At 48.9% G+C, this 25,393-nt stretch overlaps 1 protein-coding gene across 2 annotated transcripts in view; it reads left to right on the top strand.

Annotated features, from left to right (window-relative positions):
• Positions 1 to 282: 282 nt before the first annotated feature.
• The window catches only part of ACTN4 (actinin alpha 4), a 134,519-nt gene continuing 109,408 nt past the window's right edge, over positions 283 to 25,393 (top strand). Inside the window, exon 1 of one of the 2 annotated variants that reach the window (XM_083626941.1) lies at positions 283 to 604. In XM_083626941.1, coding sequence (XP_083483067.1) covers positions 464 to 604 — 141 coding nt within the window. In that variant the 5' untranslated portion in view covers positions 283 to 463. The remainder of the gene's footprint in view (positions 605 to 25,393) is intronic. The other variant, XM_083626942.1, reaches the window with a different exon arrangement.

Raw genomic sequence — 25,393 nt, 5'->3', positions numbered from 1 at the left:
CCCCTTGCCGCTCCTCTGAGCGACAGAAGCGCGAGGGCCGAGCAGAGGCGGAGCGTAGAAGAGCCAACCAATCGGGCGGCTGGGTAGGTGTGGCCACCCCCACGCGTGCGCAAAGCCCTCCCGTTGGCCTTCCCGAGCGGCCGCTCTTTTCAATCAGAAAGGACTGGGCGGGTCCCGCTTTTGTTTTTGTTGTGATTGTGGGCGGGTCCTTGCTGGGTTCGCCACCGCCCCGCCCTCTTCATAAAGAAAAATCCTTGTAGGGATGCGCATGCGCTCGGTGGTCGAGGGGGGCGTGTCGGAGAGGGCGGCCGTGCGCAGGCGCAGCGGCTCCTCTGGGCAGCGGCGGCGCCCGCGCGTCGTCAGTTGGGTCAGTGCCGCCGCCTCGCACGGAGCTGGGCGCTCCTTCTCCCTCACACGGAAGCCGCTCGCTCCGCGCCGAAGCTCCCGCGCCCAAGCGGATAGTATGGTGGATTACCACGCTGCCGGGCAACCCTCTTATCAGTACGGCGGCAACGGGCCGGGCATCGGCGACTACATGGCTCAAGAGGACGACTGGGACCGGGACCTCCTGCTCGATCCAGCCTGGGAGAAGCAGCAGCGCAAGGTGAGCCCGGAGGAGGCGCCTCCCCGCTTCCCTCCTCAGCTGCGGAGAAACAGCCTTAAAAACAAAAAGAGAGAGGGGCGAGGGTTCCTCTGGGCATGTGCAGAGTACTGCTCCCTTGGCCCCTTCTCTCTCTCCCTTACCTCAGGACCGGGGTGAGAAACAGCCTTAAAAACAAAAAAAAGAGAGGGACGAGGGTTCCTCTGGGCATGTGCAGAGTGCTGCTCCCTTGGCCCCTTCTCTCTCTCCCTTACCTCAGGACTGGGGTGAGAAACAGCCTTAAAAACAAAAAAAGAGAGGGGCGAGGGTTCCTCTGGGCATGTGCAGAGTGCTGCTCCCTTGGCCCCTTCTCTCTCTCCCTTACCTCAGGACTGGGGTGAGAAACAGCCTTAAAAACAAAAAAAAGAGAGGGGCGAGGGTTCCTCTGGACATGTGCAGAGTGCTGCTCCCTTGGCCCCTTCTCTCTCCTTTACCTTAGGACTGGAATTATTATTATTATTATTATTATTATTATTATTATTAGGTGGTCTTATGCACTCCCTCGTTGTCCCCGGGGGCTTGTGTGTGTGTGTGTGTGCGCGCGCGCGTGCGTGTCTGTGTGAATCCGTGCAAGTTTAATTTTTTTTAAACGGGAGAAAACTAAAGCTCCAGAAAAGGAGGTCGCGGGCGGGGGGGGGGGGAGAGAGAGAGAAGCTTGCAAGTCTTGAGTTAGGAGAACGTGGCGCGATCCTGAGTGGGGTTTTCCCCGTAGGTGGTGGTTCTTCCCCGCGTTGGGCGAGCAAAAAAAAATTAAAATTGCTTCCGAGGGTGGGGTAGGAATGGGGATCGGGAAAGAGGCTTCCACGGCCTGGCCTGGAGCAGCGATCTTCAGCCTTTGCAAGACACCAGGAGATCCGCCTTTAACCCGAGCGTGCATTTTGGGGAGCCATTTCTCCACCTTCCTTGACATACCTTTGCATGGTGGCAGCGCTCCTGTTGTGACCACCAGTGGCTTAGAGAAGGTAGAAGTGTGGTTTGGGGGGGGGAGTCCGAGGTAAGAGATTGGGGGGACCAGTGGGTTTTGATGGGGTGTGCTGAGATCAGCGGTGGAGGCAGCAGCAAGATTACACACTGGAGGGCATCTATATAATATATATATATATAATAACAACGTCAATAGTAATTATTATTTGCGGCTTACCGCTTTGCTCTGGCCTTGAGGAACTTACCTTTCTCCACCTTTCCCTTCTGTTCCTCCCCTGCCTGTCTTCCTTTTTAGTTTGTGTAGCCCTGGCGGTAGGGCCTGTCTGGTGTGTGTGTGTGTGTTTTAATTGCCCTGAGCTGCTTTGGGAGACAATGGCTGTCTGCGTGTTATTTATTTGTAATCTCGCTTTCCAAAGTGCACCAGGTGTTGTACAGATAATAAAAAAAAAATGCACTTACCTCTGAGTCCTGTGTGAGCTTTTGGCTGCTTGTGCCCTAAAGGGAGAGGCGTTCCTTTGCGGGTGGGGGGGGGATAATATGGTGGGGAGAGGGGTTTTCAGTGCCTGGGTGTGTGATAATGTTGTGATGTGAGGATTGGAGGAGGCAGAGAGACGGGGCATGTGGGGTTTTTTCCATAGAGGGGTGCAGGGGTTTCTTGCCAGTGGGGTGATGGTGGACAAAGGGCAGCCCAGGGTGGGGATAGGAGCCCGAACGTAGACTGTGATAGGGGTACAGAGAGCCCATGCTTACTCTGGTCTGCCAAACAGTGGTTCTGAATCTGGATTCGGTGTGTGTGTGTTGGGGGGGTGTTCAGTAGATCCTGGGGGTGGAAGTGAAATCGCATGATCTAGGAATATGACAAAGCACACCAAAGGTAAGGTGTAAGGGGAAGCTAGATTATCAGAGGGCCTGTTTTGCCCTGGACACTCTTAGATGTATAGTTCTGTGCAGGTCTACTCTGAAACAATCCCTTGAGACTTTCCCCCTGTTGCAGGACTGCAGTCGCCTTGTATTGTGGAGGGTTGTGGGTGGCAGGTAGGTGTTACGGGACCGAGACTTCTGGGTGTGGGGTTTGTTGGCTTAGGGGGCTGACAGTGTGCTTTGTGAGGTGTGGGTTCTAGACAGGAGAAAGCCAGGGGCTGCATTTTGGGGGCATAAACCCAGAAGGGGCAAAGAGTTGGCTAGGGACTGGAAATGAATAGGGCACTAGCACGTGCTGATCCTGGAGGACGTTATTTCGCAGTGATACCTTTCTGTTTCATGTTGGGGTGGCAGTGGCCGAGTTCTTGGGAGGAGAGAAGGGAGCAAAACGTTGGCCGGGGTGGTGGTGAGGTCTGTGGGGTGCCTGTTTTCTAGGTGCTGCTGCCTGCGATGGAGAGTTGGGAGGGCAGGTGTGGGCCTAGAGAAGAGGGCACACAGGATGCAGCTTAGTCACTGTTCAAGGTGGCTGGAGTTTGCTTATGGAAATGTTGATGGAGGTGGGGGGGGTGAGCAGGGAGTGGTAGGAAGAGGAGGAGGAGAGGCAGTGCTGGGTGGGGCAGCTTAACTTGCCTGGTGAAGAGCACGTGTTGCCAGCCATCCCTCTCCCAGCATTCTCCCTTGATTGATTCATCCTGCAGAGGGGGATGGGGAAGAGCCGCTGGAAGGAATGACTGCTGCTTCCCGCCTCCCCCCCCCCCCCCAATCCCTCTTCCCTCCTCAGCTGCTGGGGAAGCGTTTTTTAATTACAAACTGGCTCACCACAGAAAACCCCCCTGGGAGATCTGGGCTGCTCAGTTAGCATCCCCGTACATCACACACCATTTTTATGGGTGATGTGTATGTTCTCTTCCCTTGGAGCACTTCTCTCCCCACAACCCAGGCTGGGGTGGCTTGGCCATTAAATGCTGCAAAAGAAGGGGAAGTTGTATACGGGTTTTCCACCCACTGCCCCCTTTCTCTCTCGCGCCCCCCCCCCACCGCTCCCTGCCTCCATCCTAATGTGTCTGGACTTTATTAGATTGGAAGCCTGTGGCCAAGGACTGTTCTTTTCCAAAAAATGTGCAGCATTTAGACATTTTAGGGCCTTCATAAATTAATGACAATAGTGCAAACATTTGCTGCCTCGGGCATTGCTCATAGATGATTGGTAAATGTAATCCCCCTGCCCCCCTGTAGTTAAAAGCCACTTCATTGCGTGGTTTTATTGGACAAGTCCGACAAGTCCAGCCCTTGAAAGCCAGGCCTTCAGTTTCCCCTGCTGTTGTTAGCCAGCTCCCTGAGGTCAGCTGTCATGTCCAGTAGCACTGACTTGCACTGATTGTGCCTGGCCCCCCCCCCCCCATACTGGGCTGCCAGGGTTTCTGCTCTCATATCTGTGGCTTGTGATGTGGAAGTAGTCTTAGGGGCAGACTAAATTCCCGAGCTGCCTGCGCTGTTTAACTGTAGCAAATCCCTCTGCAGTTTGCTCAGTGTTAAAGCCATGTGCTTTGTGTGTGGCAAAGGCTTACATTAACAGACAGCCTCGTTTATTGCTTTACGGATCCTCCCCACCACCACCTTGTGCCTCTCAGATCTGAGAAGCACGTGTGTGTGTGTGTGTGTGTGTGTGTGTGTGTGTGTGTACAATGTCTACAACCTCTGTCAATTGCATAGTACTGTGTGTGTGTGTTTCAGTCGCAGGAGTAGCTAACGTGTGTCCAGACCACTGGCCATGCTGGCTGGAGTTGAAAGAAGTCTGTTGTCTTTCAGTGCAGTCGCTCCTGTTCTAGAGGAAAAAGTCTGCTGCATCTGGGAGACGAGAGTTGGGAACTTGGGTCTATTTGGTCCTGCTGTTTCCACGATGCTCTTGCCCTGGCACCCCCTCCTTTTACAATAAGACTAACCTACCTTACAGGGTCGCTGTAAGCATTGCTAGAGCGAATGTGTGCTAATACTCCAGCAGCACTTTACTGTATATAATATCATTTAGTGTTACAATTATTGGGAGGGAATACACAAGGGTGCTTTCTAAAAAGCCGTATCTTTATACCGATCAATAGCAGCTGTGTGGCGATTTCATTTTCCAATAACCTCTTTTTTTTTTTTACCGGACTTAACCCTCAGGCTTCTGGTCCAGCTTTCCTCCTTCCAATCCGCAGTGGTCAACGTTCCTCACTTTTGTCTTCAACCTCAAGTCATGTAGAATTTCTGTTATAAAATCCTAGTTACCTTGCTGAGTGCTAGGAGGGGGAAATCTCCCCCTCTTTCCCCGCCAGTCCCCAGTGCCTGCGAAATTACTCCAAGACTTTGGAAGAATATCCTGGCTGTTGCGGACGTTGCGTTTGTATCGTCCAGCAGAGCATTTGTGCTCTGGATTTGAATGGCAAGCGGTGGTGGGCCATCTGCTATTTAGTTTAATTATCTTAATTGCACGCTGTCTTAAGGCTCAGCTAAGAACAGCGGAGCCAAATTCAAGGAGGCATGGGACTCTGTACTGGCTCTGAGTTGGCAGGAAGAAAGTCCTTGCGGGAATATATTTTTTCTGAATAGAATGAGCATGTGTTGCTCAAATACATGTAACAAGCCTCAAACTTTCAAGACCCTCCTTGCATGCTCGGCTCCTCGGCCTCCCCTCCCCTCAGAAATATCTGGGCTGAAATCAAGATACCAGAGAGTAGTAGCCACTAGACTTAATGGCACGGCTTGCTGTGTGAGAGCCAAGCTAATGACTTTCCCATGTTTCTGGCATAGTTGCAACCTGGAGGGAATGTGTATGTGTCTCTCCGAAAGCCTGTTCACGTAACAGTTGCTGGGGGAGGAAAAGGTGCGGCCTCTTAAACGCTGAACGGTAGCATCGTGCTCCTCCCACTACACCTGGCGACACAGGCTTTGAATCAACCTTGTCGCTGTGACGTTGCACCTGAGCTATTTTTATGGGGCAGGCGCAGCCAAGAGCAAAGCGTGCCAGGCAGCATATGGCTTCCACACCAGAGGAAGGGCTTTCAAGGTGTCGTCGCACAGATGATCTATTCCTTTCTCCGCCTTCTTTCCGTCCCCCCCCCCAGAATGGAAAACTTGGGTTGAAACTTGCACACGTTCAGCAGTACACACTTGGCAAGTGAAAAAAGAAAGTTGAAAAATAAAATAAAATGGAGGCAGAAAGGGGGTGGGAGTCTGGGAAATTTTTTTTCGTTCTCCCACCTGCCAATGGGTTGTGATCATAAAGGATTTGGGCTTCAGGTGCGATCCCTGGAATATAACCCCCGCGTCAGTTGCAGGTTTATTGTAATTTATTCCTCTGTGGTGCCATTTCAGGCTGAAAATTGATGGGTTGAGCTTCATGTTGGAAAGCTTGTTTGCAGGAAATTCCCCTTGCACATTTTTTAAAAAAAACATGCATGTAGGGGTGTTGTATGGAGGCTTGGCTATGAAAACTTGATATGTTAGTTTGCTTCATGCAAAGGGCTTTACTCACCTGCAGTCCAAAGTGATGCACTGCAGCATTCTGATACTTGTATAAATGAGCTCTCTCTCTCTTTTTTTTTGAGAAATATTTATTAAAGTTTTACAAAAACAAATATACAAAAACACATAATAAAAGAAAAAAAGAAATAAAAATAAACACACAGAAAAAATAAGAAAAATTAAAAACAATTCCGTTTTTCATAACTTAAAACTCATTTGCTTGTTTCTTTGACCTCCTCACACCTCCCCTTCTTGTATTCCCATTTAGATAATCAAATCAGCAAATCCTTACCCTCTTTCATTTATCTTATCTCTATAACTTAACATTTTATAACTCTGTATTTTCATCCATTATCAATTCATTTTTGCATATTCTTATTAACTTTATTGCTAATACCACTTATTTCCAATCCAACATCATTTTAATTATATTTTTACCTATTTATAACCCTTTTTCCATATTCTCTTAAAGCATTACAGCTGGAAACCACTTAATTTCTATCCAACATCATTCTAACATTCATTAATTTTACAATATTTCTGTAGATAGTCTTTAAATTTCTTCCAATCCTCTTCCACCAACTCTTCTCCCTGGTCTCGGATTCTGCCAGTCATTTCCGCCAATCCCATATAGTCCATCACCTTCATCTGCCACTCTTCCAAAGTGGGTAAATCTTGTGTCTTCCAATACTTTGCGATAAGTATTCTTGCTGCTGTTGTAGCGTACATTAAAAAAGTTCTGTCCTTCTTTGGCACCAATTGGCCGACAATGCCCAGAAGGAAGGCCTCTGGTTTCTTCAGGAAGGTATATTTAAATACCTTTTTCATTTCATTATATATCATCTCCCAGAAAGCCTTGATTCTTGGGCACGTCCACCAAAGGTGGAAGAATGTACCTTCAGTAAATGAGCTCTCTTTCCCCCTCCTCCAATAAGCTGGTGCCTTGAACTACAGCTGCCTGGTGCTATTGGTAGCAGTTGTCCGGAACATCAGGACACCAGGTATGAACCGGGGGAAACCGATATGAGCTGCTCCTCTCTTTGTTTTTCCGACGAAATTCTCAACAAGCAACTGAGCCGTAATAGCCTTCTCCCTCCCATCCTTGGTCTGGGACAGATTAAAGAAAAAGGGGTGTGTTGGGTCTGTTGCCGCATTCAGGCCATGTTCAGAGCTTGGAATGTCAGCGAGGAGCCCACGCCATAACTTGGCATTTGCATAGGCGTTTATTTATTACCCTCATATTGCAGGTTGGAGGAGCAGGGTGGAGGGTGGTGGTTTGTCTAAGGCCCTGCAGGGAGGTACAAGCTGGGATGGGCTTTGAACTGGAGAGATCCTGACTCCTAGTTCCTCTGCGGCTTTCCGTTCGCCTCTCCTGAGCCTTTCCGCCCGGCCGAGGCTCCTTGGCGACTTCCTGAATTGCCCTGACGTGAGCAAACCGAGCCTCCCCTTTGTGAACCGGATGCGCAGTTAGGTAGCCATCTGGAATCGATTGTCCATAGCCATTTCAGTCCTGCTGGGCTGTAGCTCTGCACCATGTTGCTCCCGGGCCCCGAACTCTTGTTCAAACATTGTTATGGCAAAAGTGTTTGGCCAGAGAGACTCCTACTGCTTCTGTGCTGATCACACTTTGATAAACATCCTTTAAGTCACATTCTCAACCAAAGCTCAGATTTCTTCTATTGAAAAAACAACAACAACCAAAACTGCTCTGGTTGTGCGCTTGGAAGTGGAAAATCTGACTTTCTTTCCTCATGTGGCTGAAAGATGGGGGAACGTCAAGCTTGTAATGGTCAGTTTTACCCCAAATGCTGAGGAAACTGGTCATTGTCCTCACCCCCAAGATGAAAATTCTACTTTTTTTTTTTTACAGGTCCTAAACTTAGAGGTTTAGCTATATTTATTCTGGGATTTGGAGCTTACTTTGGAAGCAAAAGGTGTATGATGCGTTCTGCTGCAAATTCTGGATTATGTTGCTTTTTCCAGTGACAAATGGGCACCTTTCTTAGGGCAGCATGAAAGAGCGATCTGGGAATGCCGAGTCCACGAAGGTCAAGGGAGGGTGTGCGTCGCCGCCCTATCAATTTCTGTACGTCAAACACTAGTGCCAATATTTGAACAGCGGGTGACATTCCTGTGTCGTGTGGCTTCCTGTTGCGTGTGGTTAGGCACGCAATATCTTCAAGTGTATAGGAGTCATTAGTTTAAGGTGTGCTGGATTTGGACAATTCAGCCCTGTTTCTCTGCGTTGATTGCTTCATATTGACAAAGGTAGCTACTGTCTGAAAGGGTTGGACAAGGCTTGCAGCCCTTTTACCTGACCCAGAAACGATCTTAATGTGGTTTGCAGACTTATTCCGTACTAAAGAACTGTGCAGGTGGGACGCGGGTGGCGCTGTGGGTTAAACCACAGAGCCTAGGACTTGCCGATCAGAAGGTCGGCGGTTCAAATCCCCGCGACGGGGTGAGCTCGAAAGTACGTCAAAAGTGCAAGTAGCAGTTCGAAAGTACATCAAAGTGCAAGTAGATAAATAGGTACCACTCAGGCGGGAAGGTAAAAGGCGTTTCCGTGCGCTGCTCTGGTTCGCCAGAAGCGGCTTAGTCATGCTGGCCACATGACCCGGAAGCTGTACGCCGGCTCCCTCGGCCAATAAAGTGAGATGAGCACTGCAACCCCAGAGTCGGTCATGACTGGACCTAATAGTCAGGGGTCCCTTTACCTTTTCCTTAAAGAACTGTGCAAAGTTTCTTGTTCTCAAAAGGTACGGAGGGAGAACGGCTGTTGATGAAGAAGGTTCAGAAAAATTTGTTTAAAAACCGTCGCTGATTTCAAAACTTGCAAGTCAATTTGAAGGGCTGATTGGTGGTCTTTAACCGGCAAATATGCCTCCCAAAGTTACTAGCCTGCTAGTGGCTGATAGAGGAGGGATGGAGGAGATCTGCATTGCTATGCTGGGTGTGTGAAGGAGGGTTTTGCCTCTCTCTCTGTCTCTCCAGCAGCCCGCTTGGTTTCTGTGTTGAGCCCAGAGGAGGGATGGAGTTCTGCATCTCAACCATGCCAGCCCACTTGCCCAACTGCATGCCTGTGGCTGCCAGGCAGGTCCTTAGATACTTCTGATTCTTGTGTTTAATTTCTGAAGAGGTTTTTAGTTCTTGAGAATGGAGTATTCCTTCTCCCCTCTGCCTTGGACGTTGCAAAACACAGCAGGCAGACATTGTAACACTTCCCAACACTGAATTATTGCTGAGTTGATATGAAACAGTTTCTGGTGCAGTTTAGGGGGCAGCAACACGCCACGTTGTAGAGAGGAGAAATGCAACTTTGTATCTCTTTTGGCACACAACTTGGGGAAATCCGCTGCCGTTTACAGTGGTACCTCAGGTTACATACGCTTCAGGTTACAGGCTCTGCTAACCCAGAAATATTACTTCGGGTTAAGTACTTTGCTTCAGGATGAGAACAGAAATCGTGCTCCGGTGGCGCGGCAGCAGTAGGAGGCCCCATTAGCTAAAGTGGTGCTTCAGTTTAAGAACAGTTTCAGGTTAAGTACAGACCTCCGGAACGAATTAAGTACTTAACCTGAGGTACCACTGTACTTGGCAAAAGTAAAGGGCGTTAATTCCGTTTGGAAATCTGGCAAAGGTGCGATCAGGTTGTGCTTTGTGAGCAATCCTGGGGTGTTGGTGTTTGCCTACCCTTCTGCTCCCATTTGCTCGAGCTTTTCAAGGCCACAGGAAGGCAGAGCTGGTGCTGCCGATGCCAGTGTCTTTCTTTCCATTTCCATATTTTCTTTCCATACTTTTACCCAATCTTCCAATTGTATGTTATATCCAAAATCTCTGGCCCAGTGTATCATAACCGACTTAACTTCCTCATCCATTGTATACCATTCCAACAACATTTTGTACATTTTTGACAATATCTTACGATCATTATTTATTATTTCTATTTGAAATTTTGAGGCGAATAGATATTCCATTGTGGCGACCGACTGCAACCTAGATTCAAGGTACCATTTGGCACCTGGCTTATATACCCAAGTTTAACCCTGTCCAATGCTATTCCTGGCTTCCATACTGCCATCCCAGGTTTCAATTCAAGGGGTGAAGTCCTCCAGCGTGGAATTATCGGAGACCATAAACACTTGGAGGGCCACACCACAGGTTCCCCATCACTCCCGATTTGAATTCAGTGGGCCAGGCACGCTGGGTTTGTCCTGGTGCAAACAGACTGTTTGGGGGGCAGGTTGCCATTCACCCACGAGGCAGAGGTGGGTAGCAAATGGCACATCTGTGTATACCAGGGATGTCCCTTGCCTTTAACCCCCCCCAAAAATGGAACTCCCCCCCCAAAAAGCTTACCAACCCCTTAAAAAACTGGGCTCTTCTCCCTTAAAAAAGCCCAGCAACTTTGAACTGATCCCCAAATAGCAGTTCTTGGTCCCAGGCCTTTTTAACCAGCTTCTGGCAATCTTTGTAAAGCCAGTGATCCTTTTAAATTGTTCAGTCTTCCCCTGAAACAAAACAGGGTGCAATGTCTTGAAGGATCTCCCCCAGGTGATGGTTTAAATTTGCTCATGGTATCTTCTGGAGTGGGGGGGCAGTGAGGTGCTGGAGTTTTGAAAATGGCCGTGTAAAGTCACTTTGGGAAGTTGTGTGCCCACTTGTGAGGTTTGCAAGCTGTGTGTGGCTGTTACGTGCCTCGTTCTCAGGGAAAGTGCGGGGGGGGGGGAGTGGGTCTGCGCTGGAATGTGAGCTATGCACAGTTTCAATAGCATTGTGCGACTGTTTGCATCTCCTGTGTTGTCCTACCGAGAGTCTGTTGCAAATAAACAAAAGCCGCTCTGCATTCCAGCTTTGTGTTTTCACGAACTTCCCAATCTTGGAAGCTTTTCTGTAAGGAAAGGGGACAAAACGAGTGACTGCTGGCTGGTTCTACCTTGCTAGGAAAAACACTGGCTTCTGAAGCGTACTAACCTTTCTCCTTCCCTCCCACCCTTCCTCTTGCGAGGCAACGGCCGTAAATTGTCCTTGTACGTCGGAGGATCTGCTTCCAAGTTTCTGGTGGTTTGGAAGCCATAGCCAAGCGCTGCATGAAAAGCTTTTCTTTTTCCCTGAGCTGGTTGGACGGGCTGGCAGATGAATCATCTCTTATTAGCTTGCCTATGTAACAAATCATGATTTAAATTTCACTCGATTGGAGCACATCCAGAAAGCCAAGTTGTCCCGACTGAGGCGAGTTGCATATGAGCGTCTCTTGGGCCGCCAAGTTACAACACTTCGCCCTAGAGCTCCCGGTCGATGAGGTCTGTGGTTCAATAGCTGCCTTGTCTAACAGTTTGAGAGTCGGCCCTCTGTCGCTTACCCCTTTGCTGCATGCTGACAAGCCACATCAAAGCATTTTGCCAGATGACGATGAGTGTGCGTGCAGGATTTCTACAAGAATAGATTAAAGGGATGTAAACAATTGGTTCCAAGGGAGCTGAGACTTGCACAAAGAGAAGACTTACCGGAGCTATGGGTTTATGGCCATGTTGACAGTAAAAAATCACTAGCCTTTTTGATCACTTGTTACTTAGCTGCAGTGTTAGAAATTAGCCAGGTGCCAGGTGCGTTTTGCGACTAGATCGGGTTCCATTGCGACCAGGTTGGCGATGGACGTCTCCATCTGGCTGGCTCTTCTTCCAGCGGGTCAGCAGAAGAGCTTATTTATTGCATTTCTATCCCACCTTTTTCTCCAAGAAGTTCATCCCCCTCCTCAGTTAATCCCGGCAACGGCCCTGCAAGGTAGGTGAGGAGGCTGTGACGGACTCCGAGGTCGCCCAGTGAGCTTCGTGACCGAGTGGGGATTCGAACCCTGATCTCCCAGGTCCTAGTCTGGCACTCTAACCATTACACCGCACTGGCTTCCTAGAGCCCTTCTGCTGTGGGGCAGCTCTGCAAATTAAGCAGTTAAATAAATATGGGGAACACAAAATGTCACCTAGAGAAGGAACTGAAATATTTTCCCTTTTTTATTTATTCTGGATTGTTTTTGTTTGATGTTTTAATGTGCTGTGAACTGCTTTGCACATCACAGGCTTGCTTTTTGGAGAGCCTGCTTCTCCTTGGCGACATCTCATTGTGCACATGCAATGTTGAAAGGTCTGGAAACCTGTGGGTGGGGCCTGCGCTGTGGGTCTCTCCCCCCTCCTCCTGAATTGGCGCCATTATGATTGGTTTCACCCATGTTCCTTTCAGGGCCTTTTTACATTACAGCCATACCATGGGATGAACCCACAGAAAACAACAAGTGCTGTCACCCGGAAAAAGGGGGGCTAAATTGTGGTGGGACCCAATTGGAACACATCAAGTTTTGCCTGATTATTCTAACTCCACGCCGGCCAGGGGCTGTTCACAAGCCAGGACAAACAAATTCAGCAGGTGCAGAAGAGAAAGCAATTACCGTATTTTTTGCTCTATAAGACTCACTTTTTCCCTCCTAAAAAGTAAGGGGAAATGTGTGTGCGTCTTATGGAGCGAATGCAGGCTGCGCAGCTATCCCAGAAGCCAGAACAGCAAGAGGGATTGCTGCTTTCACTGCGCAGCGATTCCTCTTGCTGTTCTGGCTTTGGAGATTCAGAATATTTTTTTTCTTGTTTTCCTCCTCCAAAAACTAGGTGCGTCTTGTGGTCTGGTGCGTCTTATAGAGCGAAAAATACGGTAATCCAAATGGTCTAATAGAAATGCCAATGGATTTGGAGTAATTAGGCCTTCATTGGCGAAATCTGTTGCAATTTCTTAAATGACCGGTTCCAGTAACCTACTGACTTTAATAAGGGCAACTGTCCTTTATGGTTCTGCACCCCAGTCCGTGGGGAGGGGGAGGCAACACTTGCAAACCAGTGGGTGTTACTCATATTCTCCATCCCTGAAGTTATACAACATGGGAAGGCAAACTAAGGCCCCGTGGTCGGATCCGGCCTAATTGCCTTCTAAATCCGGCCTGCGGACGGTCCGGGAACCAGCGTGTTTTTACATGAGTAGAATGTGTCCTTTTATTTAAAATGCATCTCTGGGTTATTTGTGGGGCCTGCCTGGTGTTCTTACACGAGCAGAATGTGGGTTTTTGTTTAAAATTCATCTCTGGGGCATAGGAATTCGTTCTCCCCCCCAAAAAAAATATAGGGACAGTGAGGGACAGTGGACCAGCCCCCTGCTGAAAAAGTTAGCTGACCCCTGTTATACGAGATCCAGTGCAGTGGTTAGGTGGTCAGACAAGGACCTGGAAGACTAGGGTTCAAATCCCCACACGACCTTGAAGCTCACTGGGTGACCTTGGGGCCTACCTCACAGGGTTGCTGTGGGGGATTAAATGTGAAGGAGGAGGGGGAAATCCCGTGTTGTATTTTGAGGACCTTGGAGAAGAAGGTGAGCTATAAATACCGGTACTACAAATAAATAAAAGCAGAGGTCGGATGGCCACCTGTCATGGATGCTTCAGCTGAGATTCCTTCATTGCAGGGGGTTTGGACTAGATGACCCCTGAGTCCCTGGTCTGGTTGTATGATTCTATGAAAATCAGTTTTAGGACTGTTGCAGAGAAGTCTAGCTACTCTTCCTCTCATCCCTTGCGCCATGCCAAACTCTTGGAAGTTGCAAACTGGGATACCCATGGCGCGGCTAGACCAATATTTCCGATAAGTCTGCAGAATTGACTAGCCTTATTTTCTTGAATTTCCCCCTTTTAAAGGAATTTCTGGCCTGAAACCAGAGCCAGCTTTCTCCCCCCCCCCCTTTGACAAAAAGGGCTTCCTTCCCTGAGATGATTAACCCACCGCAGGCGAGTGGGTTACTCCCAAGGCAGTAGACCAGGGCTCACCCTCGGAGAAAGTAGTAGAAATTGTTGAAGGATTACACAAGCTTTCCATCCTGCGCCCCCCCCCCCAGGAGGAGGCTGCTGTGAGTGGGCTGTCCCAGCGCAGCCGCCCTCTTTAGTCATCTCCTTAATTTCAATGGCATTCCGCATTTTCCAGCGTGACTTCAAAAGAGCCCTTCTCTCCGAGTTTCTTCTCCCTAGCTCCTTGCCGTACACTGGCGCGCTGCTTCGCTGTAGTAATTCGAGAGGTGCCAAAAGATATACAGCTGCCACATACATTGAGAGTGGAAAATGCCCCTCCTCCTGCTCAACTTCTCCCCCCCCCTTTTCTTTTCTTTGGCTCTTTCAGTTGGATGCCTGCTGCTTCTCCATATAAGGAGAGGGTTGCGAACATGAAAAGCCACATTCGTTCACAGGACAGGTAGAGCAACTTCTTACACAAAGATCAGATATTTCGCTTTTTGAATACTCCCTCTGTTCCGAGAGCCTTTTGCTTTGTTTTTTTTGAAAGTTCTCATCTCCTTTGCCTCGTATTCAGATATCTTGTTGCAGCGGGGGAAGAAAGCCAGAACCCAAAAGTTGAAGCGTGTGTGTGTGTGTGTGTAGTGGACAATTGCCAACAAACCAGAGTGACCCAATCAGTCTGCTTCTCTTCCCGCAGCCCCACAGTTAGGGAACTTGGTTCTCTAGGCTTGACGATTCAGTTTCACAGCCTTAAGAACATAGGAAGAGTCTTCTGGATGGGGCCAATGGCCCATTAGTTCAGCACCCTCTTCTCCCAGTGGCCAACCCAGATGCCTGTGGGAAACTGACCAGCAGGATCCGAGCACAAGAGCAACTCTCCCCTCCTGTGGTTTCCAGCAACTGGTACTCAGAGAACCATTGCTGTGGATCATAGCCATCCTGGCTAATAGCCATTGATAGTCTCCTCTTCCTCCGTGAATTTGTCCAGTCCTCGTTTTTTCCTTTTTTTATTTCATCGTTTATAGTTTTCGTTTCATTTTAATACACCCCATACAAAAAGAAAATATGAAGATACACAAATATCCATCACCTCCTAACAACTAAAGAAGAAGAAAATAAAAATAAACAACAACAACACCAATACATTGAATATTACTCATAATACATTGTAACGAGAGCCAGTGTGGCGTAGTGGTTAAGAGCGGTGGACTCGTAATCTGGTGAACCGGGTTCGCTTCCCCGCTCCTCCACAGGCAGCTGCTGGGTGACCTTGGGCTAGTTCTTTGAAGTCTCTCGGCCTCACCTCACAGAGTGTTTATTGTTGGGGAGGAAAGGAAAGGAGATTGTTAGCCGCTTTGGGACTCCTTAGGGCAGTGATAAAGCGGGGTATCAAATCCAAATTCTTCTTCTTCTAATGTAATGTAATGTCCAATCCTATTTTAAAGCCCACCCCAAGTTGGTAGCCATCCATGTCTCCTGTTCGAAGGAAGCAGTGCTCGGAAATAAAATAATTTGTGAAGCAGACTTTGACCCCGTTGTTTGCGCCAAGGGTGCAACCTAGAAGCATGCGAAGAATCAGGAAGTACAAGATCTGCGAGATCCGGGACCAGCGAGACTCAGCCTTTAGGCCTTATTTGGTTAGATGGATGGATACTGCTTGCTGAAAGAGTTGTGGGAAGTGAATCACTGGCTCAAGTATACCCTTGCTCTGTTCTTCCTTCTGGTTAGGTGGGATGCTTCAGTCATCTGTATCCCAGATACCCCTGAAGCCAATTCATTTTGGGGTGGACAACAGGGGGTGGGGCGGTCCCAGCCACAGATGAGCATGATAACCATACCCTGGCCCTCACCTGGTGGGCAAAGTCATCTGTGAGCCTAAGACTGCAGCTACCCATTACCCCAAACAGGCAACTGCCCATGAAAATGGCATCTGTGTGCCTCGTTCTTTCCTTTCTGCCCCCTGCACAACATTTAGTGCAACCTGCCCCGTGTCTTAATGATGTGCATCCCCCCCACATTATCCAGTGATGTGGAGCAGGTGAAATAGTGTTGTGATTCTGTTAAGTGCATGCACTTGCCATTTTGGTGTTAGCTGCCTCTTTCCAACCTCAGACTTGCCTCCTTTCATCCCAGGCTCCTGTCCCAGGTTCAGATGAACCTGTATTTGGCCCCATGTCCAGATGTTGTGTCCCTGCAGCATCTCTGCAACCTTCCCTTTGTCCCTCGGGTGGCTTCAGAGATGAGGGCTGTGGGGCAGCAACACAGACGGCAGGTGATCAGGCTGGGAAGATATCCAGCCAGCAGAAGCTCGCTGTGTTATTACATTTTTTATCTTGATCTTCCCCTGGGGAGTATATCGTTCTCTCCTCCCATGTTATCCTCACTTAACACCTTGTGGCGGAGATTCACCCCTTTCCCCAGGATGATTAAACAGGCTATCCTTGCATTTTCCATATCTAGATGTGAATGGACTCGTGTTCAGTTTTAAATGGTTTGTGTGCTCCCTGCCCCTCTAGTTTGACATGGTACATTGCAGGCTAAGCCCAGGATCCAGAGTCCTGCCTACTATTCCATGCTTGCAGCCCTTTGCACGCCCTGAAAGCTGCTCCTGAGACCCCAGGAGACCCTCCAGAGAGGGTTACCTCCAGCAGAACAACTGAAGGCAGCCTTCACCAGCCCTGGTGCGTGCCCTACAAGTGCTTCAGACTATACCTCGCAGCAGCCCTGGCCAGCACAGCTAAATCAGTAGCTGCGGTTGGCGACTTCTGGGTTTTTGTTTTTTTTAATATTTATTAAAATTTTCCACATTTAATACAAAAAATCAAAAAAGAAAAAAAAATTAAAAAAACGCATAAGGTTTACAATTCCATATTTTCAATTCCATATTTCCCTGACTTCCCCACACCTCCCCTTCTTGTATTCCAATTCAAATTGTTAGTTCAACAAGTTCCTATCCCCAGTTTTTAACCTTTTTATATTTAATTCATTTTAGAAAAACCAATTTTAACTTCTAGACATCAATATTTGTACCTCAGTGCTCAAACCTTTTTCTAAAGTCGACCCAAATTCCCTTCCACAAATTCCCCAATTTTCATACTGGTAACCAAACAAAATAAAAAACAGATTATAATTGTACACCCTTTGGATTCCCAGACCCCACCACTTCTGTATTTTACCCTGTGAACCGTCCTGAGATCTTACGATGAAGGGCAGTATATAAATCTTAACAAATTAAAGAAATAAAATCAAATCTAAAAGCTTCATTCTGTATGTCGTTAAATCAGCAGTGGGCTTATGCAGGTGCCTGAGATAAGGTTTTCGCCTCCCTGTCTCATATAACTCAGCGGCAGAGCAGTCCCACAGCAACTTGCAGGCTCTTTGTTGTGTGGGCCCACTCATAGCGGAAGAGGGCTGCGGACCCTGAATCACTATGATGGGGAAAGCGTGGGTTCTTAGAGCAGAAGCTCTCTTGGGCTTGCAACACTGGCCTCTCTTCAGCGGGGGGCATAGAAGGCTTCTGTGGTCATGGAACGAGATGGGGAAAGAGTGTCTGGGGCAGGGGTCAGCAGACTTTTTCAGCAGGGGGCCGGTCCACTGTCCCTCAGACCTTGTGGAGGGGCCAGACTACATTTTGAAGAAGAAGAAAAAAAGAACGAATTCCTGTGCCCCACAAATAACCCAGAGATGCATTTTAAATAAAATCACACATTCTACTCATGTAAAAACACGCTGATTCCTGGACCATCCGCAGGCTGGATTTAGAAGGTGATTGGGCTGGATCTGGGCCCCAGGCCTTAGTTTGCCTACCCATGGTCTAGGGCATAGGTGGGCAACCTGCTATCCCTGTCTGCCAGTAATGATGATGACGATGATACACATGGTCCCCAATGCCTCCTGAAGCTGCCCCAGTCTTCTATCACTTTGGAGTTCCTTCCTGTTTGTTTCTTCTTTATTTTTCTTGGATATTAAAGGTGTATTCCACTTATTTGATAAAATTATATACACACAAACATATGGTCGTCCCCCCACGCCTGGCGGGGGGTGGGGTGGGGGGAGGAGGCTTTTTTTCTACCTGCCTGAGAACCAATTGCATACATAGCACAGAAAGTCAGAAAGGAATCGCTTCCACTTGCTTTCCAAAACAAGTAGCTGTCCTGGTCTGTTGCACTAAAACACTCCTCCCTTGTGAGTAGACCTGCATCGGGTTGGGTGTTCTAATCTGAAGTAGTGCCGTTTGTGTTCTAGGTTAGTTAGTTTTGGAAACGGTTGGGCTCTGCCCACTGCTGGCATGCAGCCTCCAAGGGAATAGCGTCCTCAACAGAGAAAAAAAAGAAAAAGCTTGCCCAATCCTGACCTAAGAGTTGATCTCCTCTTACATACAGCGTTGAAACGGGAGAGGTCTGCCCAAGCACCTGCATGAATGTGGCCCGATGCATCCCAGGGCCAGTGCACCGTTTGTGCGGTGCCATATGATCATTGCAGGAAACTTAAGGAATTGCTTCTGTTGTGCGTTGGGGCTGCAGCGGAATAGAAAAGAGAGTGAAATAGCATTCTGCGAGTGTCATGTGTCTGTTCTGCTTATGCATGGATAGCATTGAATGCAGCCCCTAACTTATAACGGTAGCAGAATTCAGTTTATAGAATTTGGGTTACTGTGGCACAGTGTTTCGACGCTATTTTTAAGCACAGAGTGTTAGCGGCTCTGTCTGCGCTGACTCCCCTGCTTAGGCGGCTCGTCCTCACTCTGGACATGGAAAAGGCTGTCTTATATCCTGAGTCAGTATTCTAGCTCTCCAGGGCTTCAGCACAGCTCTCCCTTGAGACGCCGGGCCCAGAGCCTGGAAATTCCTGCATGCAAAGTGGTTCTTTCCAGATTTCGGATCGTGGTGGAACGGGTGCCATTCCTGCAAGGCTTGCACACGCGGTTATCCCGACTAGTGGGGATTTCACCCCTTCTCTTTCAACCTGGCTGCTGATACTCCCTCAAATGTCCTTCATAAAAGAGGGCCAGGTATGGATGAAGTGCTGGAACAGTAAGCAGAGGAATTTCTTTCTTGTCTGCTCTCCTCCCCCCAACCATTCCAAGTTGCAAATTCCGCTGGGATTTAATTTTCCTCCAGCAGGACAATGCGTCTGTGGCTTCCCTTGGCAGCCTGTGGAAATAAGGTCACTTAACTCTAGTCTGTTGGCCTTTCCTGTTCAGGCTTCAGATGGTTTCATGTGCTTGTCAAATACTGCAAGGCGACGCCAGAGTACATGCACACAGAGAGAATGGCAGCTGCCCCACTTTCCCTGCCTGGCCGCAAACCAACAGAGATCCCTCTTCTTTCTTCCTCCTGCTACGGGGCTTCATCTCTTCTTAACAGACGCCAGTAATGGCTCATGGCAAGTCAGTTTCTGCCGAATACGACATTTTGTGTGTGTTGTGTTTTGATTTCCCCCGAGTTCTCCTGGCTGCTGCTCCCCCTTTTTGTTTCAGAAGAACGTGCCAGTAGAGGATGAACTGTTATCTACTAAAACTTTCATAGCTGGATGTATAATTCAAAGCGTTGCTTCTGTACGGGGCTCTGTAACCTAAATCCGGTTGTGCGTTCATTCCCTTCCCCGTCACTCTCTGCTCCTTTTTAAACTCTCTTTCGCTTCCTCTCTTCCCCCCCAGCCACAATCTCCTGGCAAGCGGAGAGAATTACCGCTTGATTTCCCATGATGTTACCCTGCAAATATTGTTAAATTATATTTAGATCTGGAAATCTGCAGCTTGGGAAGAAAGGAAAGATCCCTGTTCTGCCGGTGGGGGTGGTGGTGGTGGGGGAGGAATTCTGAGAATGTTGAAAGTGCAAACTGGAAAAAAAGAAACGAAAAATCCCAACGGTCTCAAACCAGCTGTGACTGTTGCCTTCCATGAAATGCAACCGGCAGTTAAGGCATCAAAGTGCAGAGCAAAATATAACCCCGGCTGAAAAGAGGGCAATTAGCTCTGCTGGTGGTTCTTCCTTAATTGAACATATTGCGTATCACAGACCTCCCCCCACCACCGACATGTCAGCAGGAATGCCACCTACATGGCTCCACCAGCTTTGTATACAAAGCAAGCTCAACATCAGAGATTTGGTGTTACGCAGGATGCCACAATGGGGTGGGGATTGTGCTGAAACAACCCCAGTTCTGGATTGCTTGATGAGGAAGATGCTTCATTGCAGCCTAATGTCCTCTGTCTTGCACTTTTGTGCTTGCAGGAAGGGTTTCCGTAGAAGTGGGGGCGGGAGAAGGGTTTTTAATCCTCTCCATCTCGACTGCCCCTTGGCTAAGCAGCGTGTTTGTAAAATACCTGCCATTGCAATTCCCACATCTATCTTCGGCAAGGAGGCTCATCTGTATACAGTGGTACCTCGGGTTACATACGCTTCAGGCTACAGACTCCGCTAACCTAGGAATAGTGCTTCAGGTTGAGAACTTTGCTTCAGGATGAGAACAGAAATCGTGCTCCGGCGGCGCAGCAGCAGCGGGAGGCCCCATTTGCTAAAGTGGTGCTTCAGGTTAAGAACAGTTTCAGGTTAAGTACGGACTTCCGGAACGAATTAAGTACTTAACCCGAGGTACCACTGTAGTTGGATCCAGTAGCTGTGCATGAGGGTTATCTGTGAATTTTGGGGGGAGGCATGTGTGTGATTAAGGGTTATATTGAGCCCGATGGGCAGAGTGGATCATGTCTCAAAATACGCATGCGGAGGGGAAAGGGCGTGCACAACCTCCTACAAGCGTGGCTACGAAAAACAACTAGCTCGCCAAACATCGTACGAGCCCCCCCTGTCGCTGCACAAACATCGGTTGTCAGCGGCTGCAGGTGAAAACATGTGCACAAAATCTCTTTCCCCCATTTACAGAAACTGTGGGCCAAAATTACTCTCTACTGATGAGTAGCCAAGGGACTTAGAATAGTAGTGGCAAAGATTTGGCCTTCTGTGCAGTGGACGGCAGAGATGGAAGCCGCGGGAGTGGCAGGGCCTTTCAAAGACACCGAAATTGCCTCCTGGGCATGAGTGCTGGAAACATAAATTGAATCCAGCAGGAAGCCCAGCGTTGTGCTCCACATTCTGGGTAAACTGAAACAGCTTCAATCGTACAGTGGCCCTCAAAAGGCACTTAGGTAGTAGAGGCAGAGCTTTTTAGTCTCCTGCAACAATTTCTGTGGTCCCTTCCTTTATGTGGGACTGATAGTCCCACGCCTGACAGGTCCACCCACAAGGCTGGTCAAAACCAGCAGTGCCACCCAGTAGGATGGACCAACCCATTTCAGGCTGTACCACAGCGGGAGTGGGAGCAATGGATAAAAACAGGAACCGGTGCCTGAATGGCTCTGCAAGACTTTTTTGAAGCCTTGGCCCTGGCTGTGAGGGTGGGGTGCCATTTGGGCTCCATAGCAAACAGCAAAATTTCCTGGGCCAGCGCTGAGATTGATGGAATTGCCAGAGCAGCAATGACATGTCTGGAGGAAGGCTTTGGCTTCCTTGCAACGGGCAGCAGGGACTGCCAGAGAGGCAGAGGTTGATGGAAACAATATCAGAAATAGAGCAGCGGCGCAGGATGAAACTGGGCTAGAGAGCACGGTCTTGCTGCTAGCACAAAGGAAGCTTTGACCGCAGACGTGCCACTCTTGAAAAATATTGTGCTGTGTGGGCATGCCTCTAGTGTGCGTTGTGGGGTTTCCCCCCTTCCTTCAAAAGCCAGCCGGCTTCAGGAGCTACTCAGGTGTAACCCAGCTGCCGTGTTGCCACGGCTGCCATGCCGCTGGTCTTGGCCCAAGGGGACACCGCTGAGCCAAGCGTGATTTCTTCATGAAGTGCGGTGGTTTGCCTCGGGCGGCAGATGTTGCCCACCAGCAGATTAAAAGGCTCACGGGTCTGACAGCTGCAGCCCAGCCCACTGGGAGGTTCTCTTGCAGAGGCCCCATTGAGGTGGATGGAAACTCCTGCCCAGCTCAACGGGGCTTGTGCAGGAGAACCTCCCAGTGGGTTGGGCCTCCTGGTGATTGGCAGGTGCAATGTGGATTTTCTGCTTCCTCCTGCACCCCCCCCCATCTTAAACTGGATGCTGTATCTTTAAGCCTTTAAAAAAAAATGAAGAAAATTGCTAAGTAAAAACCCTGCTCTGCAATGAACGCCGAGCATTACAGGCCTTCTCCTGTTTCGCAGGCTTGGCACCCTTAAATGCCTCTCCTGGCAGAAGTGCCAGCCTGTTCAACTGGGCTCCTTCCACGCTTCCAGATCTCCCCTTTCCCCCTCTTCCATGAGGAAAAGGCAGAGGAGGCAGCCTTCTGACAAGTGGCACTTCACATGAGCCTGACGCTAGAGCAAACTGGCTGAAGTGCCTCAGCCGGCGCGGCTAAGTGCTACTGTGTGGGAGGCTTCAAGCTTGCCGTTTGAATTTCTCCGAGGCCAAAGGCCGGGCAACTGGCCATCTTGTGGCAGTGAGGTGGCACGGGGAGCAAATACGCTTTGCCAGTGAAATGGTGGCTAGGAGTAATCTTTAGCATTCGCAGCGCATTTTGAGGGTTCAGAGGCCTTCGCGGGCGTCCCCGCCGCAATTTTGAAATCTCCCGGAGCCGAATCTCAGCACGTTGTACAGTAGTACCTCGGGTTAAGTATTTAATTCATTCTGGTGGTCTGTTCTCAACCTGAAACTGTTCTTAACCTGAAGCACCACTTTAGCTAATGGGGCCTCCTGCTGCCGCCGCGCCGCTGGAGCACAGTTTCTGTTCTCATCCTGAAGCAAAGTTCTTAACCCGAGGTACTATTTCTGGCTTAGTGGAGTCTGTAACCTGAAGCGTATGTAACCCAAGGTACCACTGTATAAGGCAGCTGCTTTCCCTGCAGGTTCCCTGTGCTCATTTTGCACTTGAGCGGTGAGGTAGGTTCACTTTCATTGGGAAGGGTGTGCCCGACTTCAGAAAGCCGGAGCCTCCCTTTGGAGACTCATGCGCTCCTAAAAGGGAATGGCGAGCACACCTGTTGCAAACTCTCTGGCGCTGCGGCGCAGTGGCGGGGCTGGGGCTGGGAAGTGATTCACCCCAGCGCAGCTTCTGTTTCAGCGCTCTCTGCCTCTCCCTTCGCAGCTACCCTTTGTCTCCCACAAAGGCAGTTTCCTGCCGCCGTTCCTCGGCTAAATATCGCAAAATTAGACCCAGGCTGCAGCCTAATATGGCAAAAGAATGATGGGAATCCTCTGTGTCTCGCTTTCCCCTTGAACTCTTCTCTGTGGCTTCAAATGTGGGGAGGTGGGGGCATTTTTTTTTAAGGGAATAGAAGTATGCCAATGAAATTTCTGCGGTGAAACTCCCCAGGATAATCCCTTAGGCAGCTGTTGCATTTATTTTCTGCTGGGGTGCACAATTTATTATATTTATATATATGTGTGTGTGTGTGTGTGTGTGTGTGTGTGTGTGTACACCCACACACACACCCACACACCATATTTTTTGCTCTATAAGACTCACTTTTTCCCTCCTAAAAAGTAAGGGGAAATGTGTGTGCGTCTTATGGAGCGAATGCAGGCTGTGCAGCTATCACAGAAGCCAGAACAGCAAGAGGGATTGCTGCTTTCACTGTGCAGCGATCCCTCTTGCTCTTCTGGCTTCTGAGATTCAGAATTTTTTCTCTCTTGTTTTCCTGCTCCAAAAACTAGGTGCGTCTTGGGGTCTGGTGAGTCTTACAGAGCTGGTGCGTCTTATAGAGAGAAAAATTCAGTATGTATAGGGGGGAGGGCGGAGCCGTTTATAGGAAGTTTCAGAAGCTACTTGCAATCCACGTACTAAAGAGGTACCATTTTCTGCCAGTCCAAAGCGGGGTGGTGAGGGACAGGACAGAGCTACCACCATGCCACAGGAAGTGCCCTTTTCATGAGCTGCTTCCTGTTTCCTGTCCTGTCTCCCACAGAGCAATGCACGTAACATGCCTTGATCCCTGGATAAGGGTCTGGGTCTGTATGTGGAGCAGAATGAGGGGGTAGAGCGGGCTGTACCACTCCAGAGCTTGGGCGGGGGATTCCACTTTTCAATGCTAACCCCCCTCGAAGCTTCCTCGCCAACAAAAGCAGCTATATTTGCTGTTTTTATTTTATTTTATTGCACAGGGCGCTTTTATCGAAGGACAGTGTAGGAATGCAAATAACAGTAACAGGGGAAACTCCCTGGAAATGGAAAACTACCTGAATGTTGACTTCTGTATACATTCAGAAGTATGTAGAATTTCTGCGCACCGACTGCCTTTCACACCAGTGTGTTGCTGTGGTTGGAGTGTTGGATGAGAACCTGGGAGACTAGGGGGCAGATCTTTACCTAGCCACGAAGCCCACTGGATCACTTTGGGCCAGTCACTGCCTCTCAGCCTAACCTACCTCACAGCTATGTAGTGGGGGGGGGGGACACGGGGGGGGACCATGTACGCCACCTTGAGCTCCTTGGAGGAAAAAGGAGACATTATTTTTAATTACCGTATTTTTCGCTCTATAAGACGCACCAGACCACAAGACGCACCTAGATTTTGGAGGAGGAAAACAAGAAAAAAAAATATTCTGAATCTCAGAAGCCAGAACAGCAAGAGGGATCACTGCGCAGTGAAAGCAGCAATCCCTCTTGCTGTTCTGGCTTCTGGGATAGCTGCGCAGCCTGCATTCGTTCCATAAGACGCACACACATTTCCCCTTACTTTTTAGGAGGGAAAAAGTGAGTCTTATAGAGCAAAAAATACGGTATTTTTTATTGAATTTATATACCGCCTTATACCCGGGGGTCTCAGGGTGGTTCACAGAATTAAAATCAAGATATAAAACCACAAAATACATAATAAAAATAAAAACAACAACCCAATAGCCCCCCCCCCAAAAAAAACACATTTTAAAAGGGCGTAGGATGTAAATCAGATCAACCAAAGGCCTGGTTAAAAAGGAACGTTTTTGCCTGGCGCCTAAAGGTGTATAATGAAGGCGCCTGGCGAACTTCCCAGGGGAGAGCATTGCACAGACGGGGAGCCACTGCAGAGAAGGCCCCGTTCTCATGTTGTCACCCTCTGGACCTTTCGAGGAGGCGGCACACGAAGGAGGGCCTCAGAAGATGATCTCAGGGTCCGGGTAGGTTCATATGGAAAGAGGCGGTCCCTTGAGGTATTGCGGTCCTGAGATATAAATGCAATACGTATATATAATAAGTAAGCAGTCTGTTCTGCCACCACATTCTGCTGCATGTCTCGGTGGAACGGACTCCCCTGAGAGGCGGCGGACTCTCCTTCCTTGGAGGTTTGTAAGCAGAGGTTGAATGGTCGTCTGTCGTCTGTGATCTACCATATTTTTCGCTCTATAAGACGCACCAGACCACAAGACGCACCTAGTTTTTGGAGGAGGAAAACAAGAAAAAAAATATTCTGAATCTCAGAAGCCAGAACAGCAAGAGGGATCGCTGCGCAGTGAAAGCAGCAATCCCTCTTTGCTGTTCTGGCTTCTGGGATAGTTGTGCAGCCTGCATTCGCTCCATAAGACGCACACACATTTCCCCTTTTTAGGAGGGAAAAAGTGAGTCTTATAGAGCAAAAAAT

This window comes from Podarcis filfolensis (assembly GCF_964270895.1).
Source record: "Podarcis filfolensis genome assembly, chromosome: 8".
In the NCBI taxonomy this organism is placed as follows: Eukaryota; Metazoa; Chordata; class Lepidosauria; order Squamata; family Lacertidae; genus Podarcis; species Podarcis filfolensis.
This window is presented reverse-complemented; position numbering and strand designations above follow the sequence as displayed.